The following is a 13,377-nucleotide window of genomic DNA, read 5'->3' on the forward strand; positions in this document are numbered from 1 at the left end:
AGATGAGGACTCTTAAGTGACTAGTTCAAGGCCCCACAGCTAATTAATTATCACACCCTGCTCCCAGCACCCATTACCAGATTAGAGCTGTTTCCACACAGCAATGACTCCTCGCCTGGAGAAAAAACAAGATATCTCTATAACGGAGGTGTTTTTGCTGAAGGCCAAGTTTTTCCAACTCCCAGTAAAGAGAGTAAACGTCCCAGCCCAGCCCCTACCTGTTCCCTGGCCATTATCCCAGACTAAAAGTCAGGAGACTGGACCTAAAAGTATTTGTTGGGCGTGGATGGGGTCTCTACCGTGAAGTGTCTCACCCTCCGGAGTCAGGAGCCTCCGGGCCAGGTATCTGGGCCAGTGCTGCTCTAAACAAGGGACTCGCCAAGATGCACAGACAAAAGGGACTCTACCCTCGAGAGAGGGGGTGGCTTCCTCCCCTTCTCCCACTGCTTCTGATACCGGGACTGGAGTGAACCAGGGGGCTACCGGGCTCCGAGGGGTTAACCCGCGCGGGGCTGCACGTGACGTGGATGGTTCCAGCATTAAGTCAGAGTGCGGCCCCCTCCCCTGCCCCCCCGCCCCCCCGCCCCCCGCGGCGCGCGCCGCTCCCCGCTCCCGGGGGCTCCGCGCCCCCGCGCCCAGGTCCCTCCCCCTCGGCGGGCGCTCACAGGCCGCGCGGGCAGCGCGAGCCCCGGAGCCCCCGGCGGCCTGTGCGCCCCGAGCCGGCATGGACCCGGAGCGCTGCGCGCCTTTCGGCGTGGGGCCCGGGCCTGGCCCCTACGCGGCCGCCGGGGACGAGCCTCCGGGCCCCCAGGGAACCCCCGCCGCCGCGCCTCACCTGCACCCCGCGCCACCCCGCGGCCCGCGGCTGACCCGCTTTCCGGCCTGCGGGCCCCTGGAGCCCTACCTCCCGGAGCCGGCCAAGCCGCCCGCCAAGTACCTGCAGGACCTCGGGCCCGGCCCGGCGCTCAACGGCGGCCACTTCTACGAGAGCCCCGAGGAAGGTAACGCGCGGCGCGGGGGCGCTCTCCCTCTTCACACCCCGGGCCCGCCGGGGCCTCCCCGCTTCCCTCTCCTGGTCGCCTATTTCAGAAGTTTCTACCTCTCTCGCCCCTCGGCACGGCTCTCTCTGAAGCCGGACCGGAGGTGGTCCGCACTGGGCGAAAGCTAGCGCTGTGCGGGGAGGCAGAGCCACGCGTGCCTCTGGCGGCGGGAAAGGGAGGCGGGAGGTCCAGGGAGGCTGGAGTGGCGACGGCCCCGGGCCCCGTTGGGCCGGAAGACGGCCGGAACCGGGAAGCAGAGATCGTGCCTTGCCGGAGTTGGGCGGGAACTGACACCGAGGCCCGGGAGCCAGGCTTAATTCTTCGCCCCAGTGCGGGAAGAGAAGCGCGGCTTTTGTGTCTGGCGGCCCTGAGAGTGGCCCCGATCTACAGTGGCCAAGCCGGACTCAGCCGAGGGAGGTTGCGGCCTGGCCTCCCCCGGGAGAGGCGCTGCTGTCTGCGCCTTAAGGCCCTCGGTACAGTGGCCGCGGTTGTTGAGGCAGTCCCGGGCCATTCTCAGTGCAGAATAACTGTGTTCTTATTTCCCAGACTAACCTGGCCTCTCCGTCGTATGCACGGCGATGGCCGTCCTTCTAGCAGTCTTGGCTTCCTCATGCTGGATGATCACCGCGGGGCCGTCGGGAGTGGGCCTAAGCCCTGGGTGCCTTGGGCTGCTCCTGGGCTGATGCCCTGGGCGCTAACGCCAGTTGGACCGTGCGGTCTCCAAAGAGCGCGCCCAAGCGGGCCTGAACCCAACCCCGCGGCTGCCGCTGCACCGGCTGACCTGTGGAAGTGTCGGTGCCCGCGCCCGCCTCATATTTGCTGCCACATCCCGAAGCTTAGGCCCAGAGCTGAATCCTTCGAGATCGCCTCCCAACTCGCCTCTGCCCCGCTGGCGCCTCGCGGGCCTCTGCGGAGTGGCCAGGCAGCTCCGGCCTTCGCCCAGTCGGGGCGGTGAGAACGTGTAAGGGAGGGCAGGGAGGTGTGTGGGGGTCAGTGGAGGAAATGAGCGAGTCCGCGGAGCTTCGTGTCTGTGCCCTTTGAAAGAGGCTCTCCTGATAAAAACCACAGTTGGGACTTAATGAGAAGCAGTTGGCCTGGCTCCTCTGATCCCAGCCAGACGGCGGCGGCCGCGCAGCGCCGTGAGCACCGCCCGGGACACAGGTACCTGGCCTGGCTCGACGCGCCGCGTTCGGCAGGACGCACCCTGCGGCTCAGCGTCCCTGCTGGGCACGATGGATCACGGACGGACAGCCGGGATCGCGACCGACCCCGGCGCCGAGCAAACTGCTGAGAGCGCTGGAGCAGAAAGAGCGGCGAGGAGGAATCTAGTGACCGCGACGGTGTCAACAACGAAATGCGTGGGGAAAAAAACCCAAAAAGTGTAAACAACCAAAAAGAGGTAAAAGGAAATTCGACAAAACAATAGTGGAGAGAGGAAAGAAAGAAAGGTAAAAGGCGGTCAGCGAACTGGGCAGAACGGAAAGAAAGAAATGAAGAACGAACGAAAAAAAAGCGGAGGAGGATCGAAGGAAGAGGGTAAATGGAGAAGAAGGGAATGGACGAAAAGAGAAGCAGCAGACAATATGAAGTAAAAGAGGCATCCTAAAAGTGCAGAAAATAGCAAAATGGGAACAAGCAGAAGGAAATTAACCATGGGAGTTGAGCAGAGGACAGACTGAACGAAAAGGAGGCGCGGCGGATGTGAGCCGAAACTGGGTAGAGCCCCCGGCCGCCAGTGGCCTCCCCAGTGCCCTAGCCTGAACTGGGCTGGTGGGCGGGTGGCTTGGGTCCCTGCTGTAGAGACGGGCTGCTAGGGAGAGACGGCCCGGGAGATCCGGGCTGTGCAGTCTGGTTGGTGGGAAATGTTGGTCAAAAGGGGGAACCCACCGAATTTCTCGGTTTTTAAAATAACAAGCTCAGAGCGTTTCCAGTTTAGACCATGAGCGAGCAGCTGTGTCCCCTCTTTTTCGCGATCCCGGCGAGGCCCTTAGTTGAGCGCTCGAAAGCCGGCGCACCGCGCTCCTCTCCAGCCCGTGGCCGCCGTTTGCGGAAAGCGCGCAGCCCCGGTCTGGACCGCGGTAGTGTAGGGGCAGTGCCAGCAGCCTTCGCGCCCTCAGCGCGTGGCAGCTCAGCGGGCCAGAGAGGTGACTGGCCGTCCCCCACTGTTTTGCCGGGGGCCTTCCAGTCTGTCCTCTAGTTTGGCTTCTTGATCTCAAAACGCGCTCGCCGCCGCGGAAGCCCTGAGCCGGCTAACCCGGCTGGCCGCGCTTCCTGGGCCGGCCTCGGACTTGAGAAGAGTACCCAGTCGTCAGCCCCGCTAAGACTAGGGCAAGATTGGAAACCTCTCAGGAGAGCCCCAAGGCCCCACTGGGTGTTTCCAGACTGCGTGTAGGTCTACACCGGCTTCGGATCTTCAGCCGAGCTGGGGAACCTCAGGCTTCAGAGATCTCTGCGGATCTCTTGCGCAGGGGCACGCGGGGACTAAGCTTTCCGGCGAAAGCTGAAAGCCTGAAAGCCGGCTAGCTGGTCCTGCGGCATCGTGGACGCCATCCATGGGGGACAGCGCGGCTCCCTATAGGCAGCCCGAGTTGTGCGGCTTCCAAGCTGCCATGGCTTCCAGTCAGTGGCTAGCAGGACCGGGGATGCGAGAGTGCACTGGAGAGAAGGAAGTGAGGGACCGAGCTCTGCTGATGCTCTTCCTGACTGTTGTTCAGGCCACCCGGTACCTCAGTGCCGGGCTCCAGGCTTCCAGTCTCCAACAGGGGCACTACCCCCTTAATCTCCCGGTGGCCCCAGTAGGTACAAGTGACTCCTGTACAGAGCCCGTGCACGCTTTGAATGTACTCCGGGCTTACAGTGCATCGTTCCCATGATAAGCTCAGACTACCGGCCTCTGTTCCCGCTCTGCCTTTCCTTGACCATTGCCCTCCATTTAGCCCATCTCCACCTCTTTTCTCTTCTGGGCCTTGCTTCTCAGGAGGCTGCTTGGTGTTCTGTGATGCAAGCCCCTGTCCCAGAGGGAATTCTCTGGCCTCACGCTGGAGTCCTCCGGGCAGATGGAGATTTCAGGGCAATGGCACTGAGGAGGGGAGAAGTTCTGTGGTCCTCTGGGAGGGCTGCAGAGTGGGCAGTCCCGGGAGGCCAGCAGAGGCCAGCCAGCTTGGCTCTTTTGGGGGGTAGCTATTCTGAGAAGGCTTGCTACATTTTCATCCCTGGTAGGTGGGTGGCTTAAGGTCAAGAAGGCAAGTCCTGGAGCCCCAGGACTGATCCCTTCCAATCTGGGCATATCCTATCGAGACAGATACTGAGGGCCCGGTGAGAGCTGAGCAAGCCCTGGAGCTTTGGGGAGCCCTCTGCAGGGACATCAGAGCTCCTCTGACCCCCATCCCTGAGCCACCCTCACCCTTTTCTGCCTGGAGTCCAGCCATCCCTCCCTCTGAATCTGAGATACCAAGACCCCTCCCTTTCCACCCTGCAGTGTGTATGGTGCCCCTCCCAGTCCCCCTGGTCTTCCTGACCACTTAAAATTATGTTTCCAACTACCATTGAGTCTTCCTTCCTGAGGTCCTACCTGGTGGAACTACCACTAGAACCAAATGTATCACCCAGGAATAGAAGTCAAGGACTGAAGCAGTTTCCCCACCTGTGCTCCACCTGAATCATGAACGAAGTGTCTGGGTTGTCACTAGGCCTAACCCAAGGGCAGGCCCTACCTGACTCTCCCCAGCCTCCAGGACACATTCGTGAAGCATAGCTTTTTTCACAGCCTGGGGAGTCCTGGGAGGTCACTCACCATCTTCCAGCTATGGGGAGCAGGCGGTGGGGTGCACCTCACCCAACTTGTCCTCCACAAGGAGACAGGGACGCATCAGATCCAGAGCTCCAGAACCCATCTCTTTGATCTATCTCTCAGTCTTTTCTCTCCTGCCCCTCCCCACTTTAGTGAGCCAACATCAAGTCCTGGGAAAGAAACTGCCTCTTGGTGCCAGCTTCCTGGGCTTCCTGGGGGCCAAGCCCCCACTGGAGATGGGCCTGGGGCCAGGGAAGGGGCTGTGTGAATCAGTTGGGCGTCTGTGTGGCGTCGCTGCTGACATCCCAGAGGAATGTTGAGAAGAGATTTCATGGCGACGCTGCTGGGGGTCCTTGCCAGAGGGAGAGGGCGGGGTGATCAGGGTGACCTATTTTTCCACCATACTCCGTCGTGGTGGAGCTCCGCCAAGCTTCCCAAATGAGGATGAGCACGTCAGAGTGGGGCTGCTGGTTAATCATGGGCAATGGGGGAGTCAGAGACTCCCAGGGAGTGGGGATAGACGACAACAAGAATGATAGGCTCTGAGGCTATGCTATTCCCCACTGTTCCCCACCTCAACTTCTCCGAGTATAGCCTGTCACCTGTCTCCTGCTCCCTAAGGCTGGAGCTTCAGTGCTTGCCCAAACATCAATATCTTATGAAGAATCTGACAATCCCTCTTGAAGCTTCTTTGCCCTTTCTACCCCAGGACAGGAGGATTTGACACTGTCCCGAGACTGGGGGTTCAGAGAATAAGGCATCCTTGTCTGGTCCTGGAGCAGAGGCCTGGGCTTGAGGGTACGGGAGCCAAGGCCTGCAGTCAGGGCTAAGGAGGCAGGGGCAGGGGCATCCCTACCCTCTCCTCCCACCCCTGGGCTTGGCCCTGCTGTGGCATCAATCCTGGCACCTCCACACCCTGTGGGATGCGCCACCACAGAGCACTTCCCCGAAATGAACCCCCCTCCGGCCCCAGCAGATCTGCCCAGACCACAGAGCACATGGTTCCCCAGGGCCCCCTCCCCAGCTGTAGGCTCAGCAGGCAGGCCTCCGAATGCCAGGCTCCCTTGAAGGGTGGCTGCTGGGAGGACTGAGGAAAAAGGAAGGGGGAGGCGGGGACTGAAGCGTCAACGTTCTTCCCCCTCCTTCCATTCCACCCACAAAACCCCCTGGTTCGGTTTCCATCCTCCTTTTTGTGTTTTCCATTGCAGCTGAGGAGAAGGCCTCCAAAGCTGCCAGCTTCCCCCAGCTGCCCTTGGACTGCCGAGGGGGCCCCCGAGACGGGACCTCTAACTTGCCAGGCTCCCCAGGCCCCTGCCTGGCCAGCCTGCGTGTCCCTCTGTCCCCGGGACTCCCCGACTCCATGGAGGTGGCCAAGAACAAGAGCAAGAAGCGCCGGAACCGCACGACCTTCAGCACGTTCCAGCTGGAGGAACTGGAGAAAGTCTTCCAGAAAACCCACTACCCTGATGTATATGCCCGGGAACAGCTGGCTCTGCGCACGGACCTGACCGAGGCCCGAGTACAGGTGAGGGCACCTCGGCCACAGGGCTCCCTGGCTGCCTTGACCACCTAGACCGTGAGCCAGGCCACACGGGGGCCAGGAAAGGTGGACGCTGGCACCACAGCATTGCCCTTCCCCACGCCTGCCCCTGTCAGCCCTCTTGGGCTCCCCTCCACGCCCAGCTCATCTGCAGCCACAGGCTCGCAGCCCAAGTTGAGGCTCCTGTATGGGATGAGGGTGACAGCCTCCTGGAGTCAAAAGACCTGTGTGTGTCCTAACTTTGCCACTTACTAGCTGACCAGGTGACTTGGGGCATGTCACAGTCTTGGTTTCCCAATTTAGGAAAAGAGAATGATAGTACTACCACATGAGGAGTATCTTGGAGGATCACAGGTATGACAGCATTTTAGAAGATGTGAAATGCTAAACACGTCTCAGGGCCGCTCCCAGGGTAGCTGCCCAGAATGGGGAGGGTCCCTGCCAGGGGTCTCAGGATCAGTGGTGCTTAAAGCCAGCCTGAGCCAGTGACCTCAGTCTTGCCAATTCCCAGACCATGGCTGGGAGAGCCTGGCGGGAAGCCCCTGCCCACAACAACAAACTCTTCCCAACAGAGATCAGGCCCTGGGGCTGGATGGAGCTGTCGCCAGCTTCACTTGGGTGGAGCCCAGCCTGTGTGGACGGGGCGGGAGGACAGAGGGATGCTGGGAGAGAGAGAAGGGAAGGGAATCCATGTCCAAGGCGTGCTGGGAGTGAGAAAGAGCATGAAGGTGGTGAGCAGGAGGTGGGGACAGAAAAGGGGGCTTCAACACGAGTCTGGCCTAAGAGGAAGACGGTCATTGCTGCCTTGCTCTGAACCTGCTTGATACGCAGCAGGCTCCCTGATGCCAAGCTGGAGGCCCCAGGAGAAGGGTTGGGTTTGGGCTTCCTGGGAAAGGTGAGGAGGTGACCTCTAAGCAAAGGAGCTTCCCTGTCCCAGTGGACCCAGGACAGAGCTCATGCTTATCACAGCCTGGGTGGGGGCCCCTCCAGAGGGAGGGCGGGGAGGGCCTGAGGCAGGGAATATGGGAACCAGCAGTCAGCCTATAGAGGCCAACTGGAGCCTAGCAGAGAATGCCCTTCAGTTGAATTCAACATAGGACTCTATTCTGCTGGGTCTTCCTGCTTCCATGTTCCTACCAGGTAGCCCCCAAAACAGACTTTCAGAACTGTTCCTCAGGGCTCCTCAGGGCATGGGACCATCAGGGTAAGAGGCCCAGCTTTCGAGATAACCCCTGATCACATAAGCTGTGCAAGTCCAAATGTCACATCTCCAGACAGCCCAGCAAGCCTCAGTGGGGATCGTGGCAGGGGATGCTCTGAATAGCTGCCCCCATGGAACTGCTTTGGGGAGGCAGTACACACTTTCCCCACTGCCCTTCTAGGCCTTTTCAACCCTAAAGGGGTGGAGGGATGGCCACAGGCCCCCAGACCTAGTCCCGAAACTTCCATGATGACTGAGGCCCAAGTGCAGTGATGCTTGACAGGAGCATGACACCACCCATAGACCCCACCTCGTTGGGAGGAGTAAGGGGATCACCCACGGGAAAGTGCAGGGGGCAGGTTCAGAGCTCAGAGGGGAGAGCGGGTGGTGACAGGGAAGAATTACAAGAAAAGTGATCAGCAAATCCAGGCTCCTCCATCTGTCTGCAGAGGTTGTTGTTGCTCAGTTGCTCAGTCATGTCCAACTCTTTGCAACCCCAAGGACTGCAGGGGAGGGAGAGCAAATTAAGGAGCAAGGAGGAACCGGTAGTGGGCCCTCCCTAGCCTTGACCCAGGCCTGCTCTGGGATCTGCAACCCTGGGTTAAGGGCTGGGAGTACGCCCAACTTCTTAACTCTCTTGGGCCTTCCCTCCCTGAGTGAGAGGGGGTGTGGGGAGTGAGGGACTTGGGCAGGGTTATTTACACACACATGCAACTCCTTTTGTTGTGGATCCCAGCGGAATCCCTGGAAAGCAGGAGAATGTGCTTGGTTTGGTTTCGATAGCGCCGGTATCTAGCCTAGAGCTTGGCACGTGCACCGGCACACACAGAGCAAGGCCAGGTGACGAATCCAGCCAGCTATGTGGGCGGCACACAGGTGAGCCGCCCTCACCTGCCAGCGCGGTAACAAGTGGGGAAGAGCTTCCAAAACCGATGGTGGCAGTAGGGTGTGATGAGTATTATGAGAGCTATGCTGGGCTTTTCAGGAAGCCCAGGAGAGGGTGCCCAGCTCAAAGCTATGTGTTGTGGGGGTGGGTAGCGCAAGCTGGAAAAACCTAGGCAAAGGCAGGAGGAGCCAGATAGCAGTGTTTCAGATGCAGCTGGGGTGAGAGGCCGCTAGGAAGAACTGAGTGTTGTTGCCCGACAGGAGACGAGGCTGTAGGGAGGGGCAGGGGTCAGTGCCAAGGGACCATGTTAAGGAGCTGGGCTTTAGGCTGTGGTCTTCAGGTTACCTTACTGCATTCCTCAGGTGCAGTCCGGTGCGGACACTGGGAAAGAGATAAGACTAGAAGCCCAACACACGTACTCGCCCCGGGGCTCTGAGGCCACAGACCCCAAACACTACCCTTACCAGACACAGCCAGACTGGAGAACCAGTCTGACTCAGCCTGGGGAGCAGGGGAGGGCCCACAGGGCCAGTAAACCCTCTCTGGGTTTGGGCTTCTTTTAGGCCCCATCCCAGGCCCTGAGAATGATGTGAACTTGTAAGTTCCTGCAATTCAGAGTCACCAGCCTGGAGCCAGCTCCCCACCACTCACAGGAGGACACAGCCATCAACTCTCTCCCCAGCGGGCTCCACGCCTCATGGCTGCTTTGTCACCTTCTCAACCTCTCCCAACCTGTCCCCAGGTCTGGTTTCAGAACCGCAGAGCCAAGTGGCGGAAGCGTGAGCGTTATGGGAAGATCCAGGAGGGGCGGAACCCCTTCACGTCTGCCTATGACATCTCTATGCTGCCCCGAACCGACAGCCATCCCCAGGTGAGACCTCTCCCCACCCAGACTCAGGGCCTGGCAGTTCTGTGGGAAAGCCAGCCAGAGGGTAAGCTGTGGCCCCAGGGAGACCAGGAGCAGCCTTAGGGCTCCATGTGACTATGGGTGAATCACTTCTTCCTCTGTGAGATGGGCTTTGACCAGTCTCATGAAGGATGTATGTAGAGCAGTTGGAAATCTCAGTTTGAGAAGTAACGGCAGGGGCCTTCTGAGATGTCACTGTGAGTGTTGGGGGGTAGGTTCTAGACCTGGGCCAAGAGGAAGCTCTCTCCAGCTTCTGGAGCCCTAAGGGCAAGAGAAGAGTCTCTAGGTTAGGGAGGCCCCTGGGCCTTCTGATTCACGGGCTTACTTCTCTCTTTTCAGCTACAGAACTCCCTGTGGCCCAGTTCAGGGTCTGGGAGCCCTGGGGGTCCTTGCCTCGTGAGTCCAGAGGGCGTCCCCTCCCCATGCATGTCTCCATACTCCCACCCTCATGGGAATGTGGCTGGCTTCATGGGGGTGCCAGCCTCTCCTGGAGCCCACCCTGGCATCTACTCCATCCATGGCTTCTCCCCCGCCCTAGGGGGCCACAGCTTTGAGCCTTCTCCGGATGGCGACTATAAGTCTCCAAGCCTCATCTCACTCAGGGTGAAGCCCAAGGAGCCGCCCAGCCTGCTGAACTGGACCACATGATCTGTCTCGTGGACATGCAGACTTGAGCTGCCCAACCCCGTTTCTGCTCCCAGCTGCTCCTACCCCACCCCGGCCTGGATGCCAGAGAGGACACACCTCTGCCTCCAAGCCCAAAAGGTTCCTGGAGGCCCCGGCAGCGCAGCTGGGACCCTCAGGCTTCCGCAGGGAATGAGCTACAGAATCTTTCCTGTTAGAATAAGGCAAGGCTGCCCAGGAGAAAGGGGACTTCAAAGCAGGTAGGACTCTTCCTGCCACACACTGGGTCCCCTCCCCCCAAACTCTGGGCAGGAGGGAAAAAGATACTGCCCTACTTCCTTCAGACTTCCTTCAAACTGTCAACCCTCCAGCTGAAACAACTGGCACCTCATTCAGGGAATGCAGGAAAATGGGAGGATGAAACAGGTTGAACTAGGCGTTCCTTGCCACTTAGAGGAAATCAGTCTCGTACAACCACGCAGATGGCCTACCACCACAGGGGGGTGTGCACCCAGGGTCTGGTGCTGACAAAGGCCTGGAAACTGGAGGTCAGTGTAGAAGGCGCCCCTTCTCCCCGCTCCGCCACCTCTCCTCGTGTCCTGTGGCCCCCTCCTGCAACATGCTGTGGAGTCCTCTTCCCCTTCCAAGGGGCAGAAATTCCACCAGAAACACCAGTGTTTGAATTCTCTTCCATGAGATCAGGCCAGAGAAATGCCTTGGAAATCACAGGCTCCCTTGGTTTACTCATTGGATGTTGGTAAGAATAAAACAGATTTCCCCAGACTCAGCCCTTGAGATTCCAAACCCCACTTTTGTAAAGATACTTTTGTAAAAAAAAAATGTGCTGCCCAGCATAATAATAAAGGTGGCAGTATTTTTTATACCAGCTGATTGTGTATCCTCAGGGTTTGGCACTTTGTTGCTCTAGGGCTGGTCTGTGCCTGGGGTCCAGGCAGGGATCCTAGAGGCTAGGGGAAGATGAACCTGCAGCCAGCCCTCAAGGCCCATGCATGTCATGTCACCTGCCCAGGGTCCCTGTGGCTTCAGCTGGTACAGGAAAGCAAGGGGAAAAGCCTGGCTCTAGGGTTGCTGGGCTCATCTGGAAGGGAAAACCAGGGGTGGGAAGGGGAGTGAGAACTGAAACAGCTTGTGGGTGAATGGACACTGGAGGGGAGATGGAAGTCTGGGGAGCCCACTGAGGGTTCTGAGCTTCCCTGGGCTGGGACCCCAGAGTAGTGGGGGTGGGGCCATCCCCTGCTCCCAGACGCCCCAGGAGCATGTCTGAGCTGTAGGGAGAGACGAAAGCCAGGACCCTTTCTTGTGGTTTCAGAGTATTACCCATTCTATCCTTCATCCCCGCTTTCTGCCTTATCTTCCTGGAAGGCAGGAAAAAAGCAGGCCCAGCCCTCCCACCCTCCCAGTAAACACAACCACATTGCTCAGAGCAGCTTGGCCTCAGCTAGCAGCCCAGCTCCCCCCATCCCGGGCCTCCTCCAGGCGCGGAGAAACCCAAGCACACAAAGACTCCAGTGGCCAGCGCTGTGCTTCTTCCCGAGGAGGGCGCAGATCCATCAGATGGATGGATCTGCCTAGTCAGTGACAAGGCTTAATCACCCCCCGCCCCCGAGGACACCAGGGTCTTCCTTCTCGTCCCTTCACTTGAGGGCCTGGCTTCTGAGGCCCAGGTGTCCTGAGCCCATGTCCATCAGGAAGGGAAGAGCCTGGGCAGTAGGAAGAAGCTGTCCCAGCTACCACTGATGAGCAGCACCACCTTCACCCAGCTGGTCAAAGATGAACTGGGGAGCAAACCCACCCTTCTACTTCCAGGGCTAAGAGCACTGCACTATAAGCTTCTTCACCTAAGGAGCAGCCAGCAAGATTTTGGACTGTCTCACAGAAGTCAGAGAGAAAGATTAGTTCTGCAGATACTAAGTGCCCACTTGAGCCGCATCTTGTGCTGGCTGCCAGACACAGAGGGGTGGTCAAGAAAAACCACGACCCCTCTCTCTCACAGCTCAGAAAGAGGGAAGAGGAAGGAATCTGTGAGAGCAAAGGAAACAAGTGGGAAAGAGACACAAAGTCGAGTCAGAGATCAAGGCAGCAAGGGCGGGAGACGCGGGCAGGGCCGCAGCGGGCCCTGTGCAGGAGGGAGGCCCTGGTGGGGGAGGGCACAGGGAGGCCGGAGACCAGCTGCTGGCCCCCATCCAGGGGCATCTGCCCACAGCTCATATTTTTCTGTCTAGTGACAGCCAAATGAAGAGAAAGCTAACTTTACAACCGCCCACTTCACACATAATGAATATGAATGGGCATCCCAGAGCCTGTTCCCTGGGATTATCTGTGAGTTGACGGGTTCTCCCACTGACTGGGCCATCCCAGCCGGCCTGTCCCCTGGCTGGGACTTGGGCAGCCCTTCCACCTGCTTCCCATTAGCTGTCCTCCCATCCTCCCCTTCTCCTCCTCCACACCCTAGGCGTCTCACCCCAAGACACAGCCCCCAGGTCTCCAGATGCCCCTGCCCCCAGCCTCACTCAGCCTAGTCAAGGCCAGGTTGGGGGCTTTAGTTCACCCTTTTAGAAAAGGAAAAGGGAAGTGGCCCCACTTGGAATCTTGAGAGGAGCTAGGCTTGGTCTCCCTCTGCTAAGGCTCCTCTCCGCTACCTGGGGGTCCCACCCAGAGAAGCCCTAAATCTTGATCCTGGCAGGGGCTCAGACACCAGACCTGGAGAGGAGAGCCCTAGCTAGCATGCCCTTCAGTCTCAGCTTCCAGTCTCAATCCAGCATCAGGAAATGCTGCTTATTACAGCCATTCAATCTTCAGCCCCAGGCGCTTCCAATCCTTTACACATCAGCTTGAATTATAACCCCAATGCACAGACCCTCTGTAGCCCCAGACAGGAACGGAGCCCAGCATCCTCAGGAACTGGGCATTTCCTGTATCCAGCAGAGGGAGAACAGCCTCGGCCACTGGCTCATCCCTGCTGTGAGCACAAAGCATGTGCTCTGGGAGCCCTTGTTCCTGATGCTGGAGCCCCCTGCCTTCCCCTCAACAACTGAAGGCTCCCCTCGCCTTGCCCCTTCCCCAGTAGGAGGGCACTGGCTGGGAGCAACAGGCCCTGTGAGGCCCTCCAGATGTCTGTCTCCACATTACCGCTTCCACTTGCTTTTCCGGCCAGCTCTCCATCGACTGTGAGCTTCTCAAGGAAAGTTTAAGAGCGTGGTGTCTTGTTCACCTGGACACTCAGGACACCCAGAACGGGCTCGGCCCAGACCTGGCTTCAAATGGCCAATCTGCCCAGAGCGCTCTCTGTGGCCATGGTTAATGCCTTTCGCCTCCCAGGCCAGCAGATGTAGGATTCACCTGCCCAAGCTTTACTGGCCTGTGCAGCT

At 59.1% G+C, this 13,377-nt stretch overlaps 1 protein-coding gene across 1 annotated transcript; it reads left to right on the plus strand.

Annotated features, from left to right (window-relative positions):
* Window positions 1-704: 704 nt before the first annotated feature.
* ALX3 (ALX homeobox 3) lies at window positions 705-10,869 on the plus strand. Its single transcript, XM_040232094.1, has 4 exons — window positions 705-1,001; window positions 6,039-6,355; window positions 9,200-9,328; window positions 9,704-10,869. The coding sequence occupies exons 1-4, from the start codon at window positions 725-727 to the stop codon at window positions 10,010-10,012; spliced, it is 1,032 nt and encodes a 343-aa protein (XP_040088028.1). The 5' UTR covers window positions 705-724; the 3' UTR covers window positions 10,013-10,869.
* The last annotated feature ends 2,508 nt before the right edge of the window (window positions 10,870-13,377 follow it).

This window comes from Oryx dammah, unplaced genomic scaffold (assembly GCF_014754425.2).
Source record: "Oryx dammah isolate SB20612 unplaced genomic scaffold, SCBI_Odam_1.1 HiC_scaffold_28, whole genome shotgun sequence".
In the NCBI taxonomy this organism is placed as follows: Eukaryota; Metazoa; Chordata; class Mammalia; order Artiodactyla; family Bovidae; genus Oryx; species Oryx dammah.

Bases quoted from the DNA above. Each gene is read 5' to 3' on its own strand.
- ALX3 (XM_040232094.1), top strand. From the start codon at position 725: ATGGACCCGGAGCGCTGCGCGCCTTTCGGCGTGGGGCCCGGGCCTGGC. The intron at 1,002-6,038 runs GTAACGCGCGGC...TTTCCATTGCAG, and splicing joins CTACGAGAGCCCCGAGGAAG to CTGAGGAGAAGGCCTCCAAA. The intron at 6,356-9,199 runs GTGAGGGCACCT...ACCTGTCCCCAG, and splicing joins TGACCGAGGCCCGAGTACAG to GTCTGGTTTCAGAACCGCAG.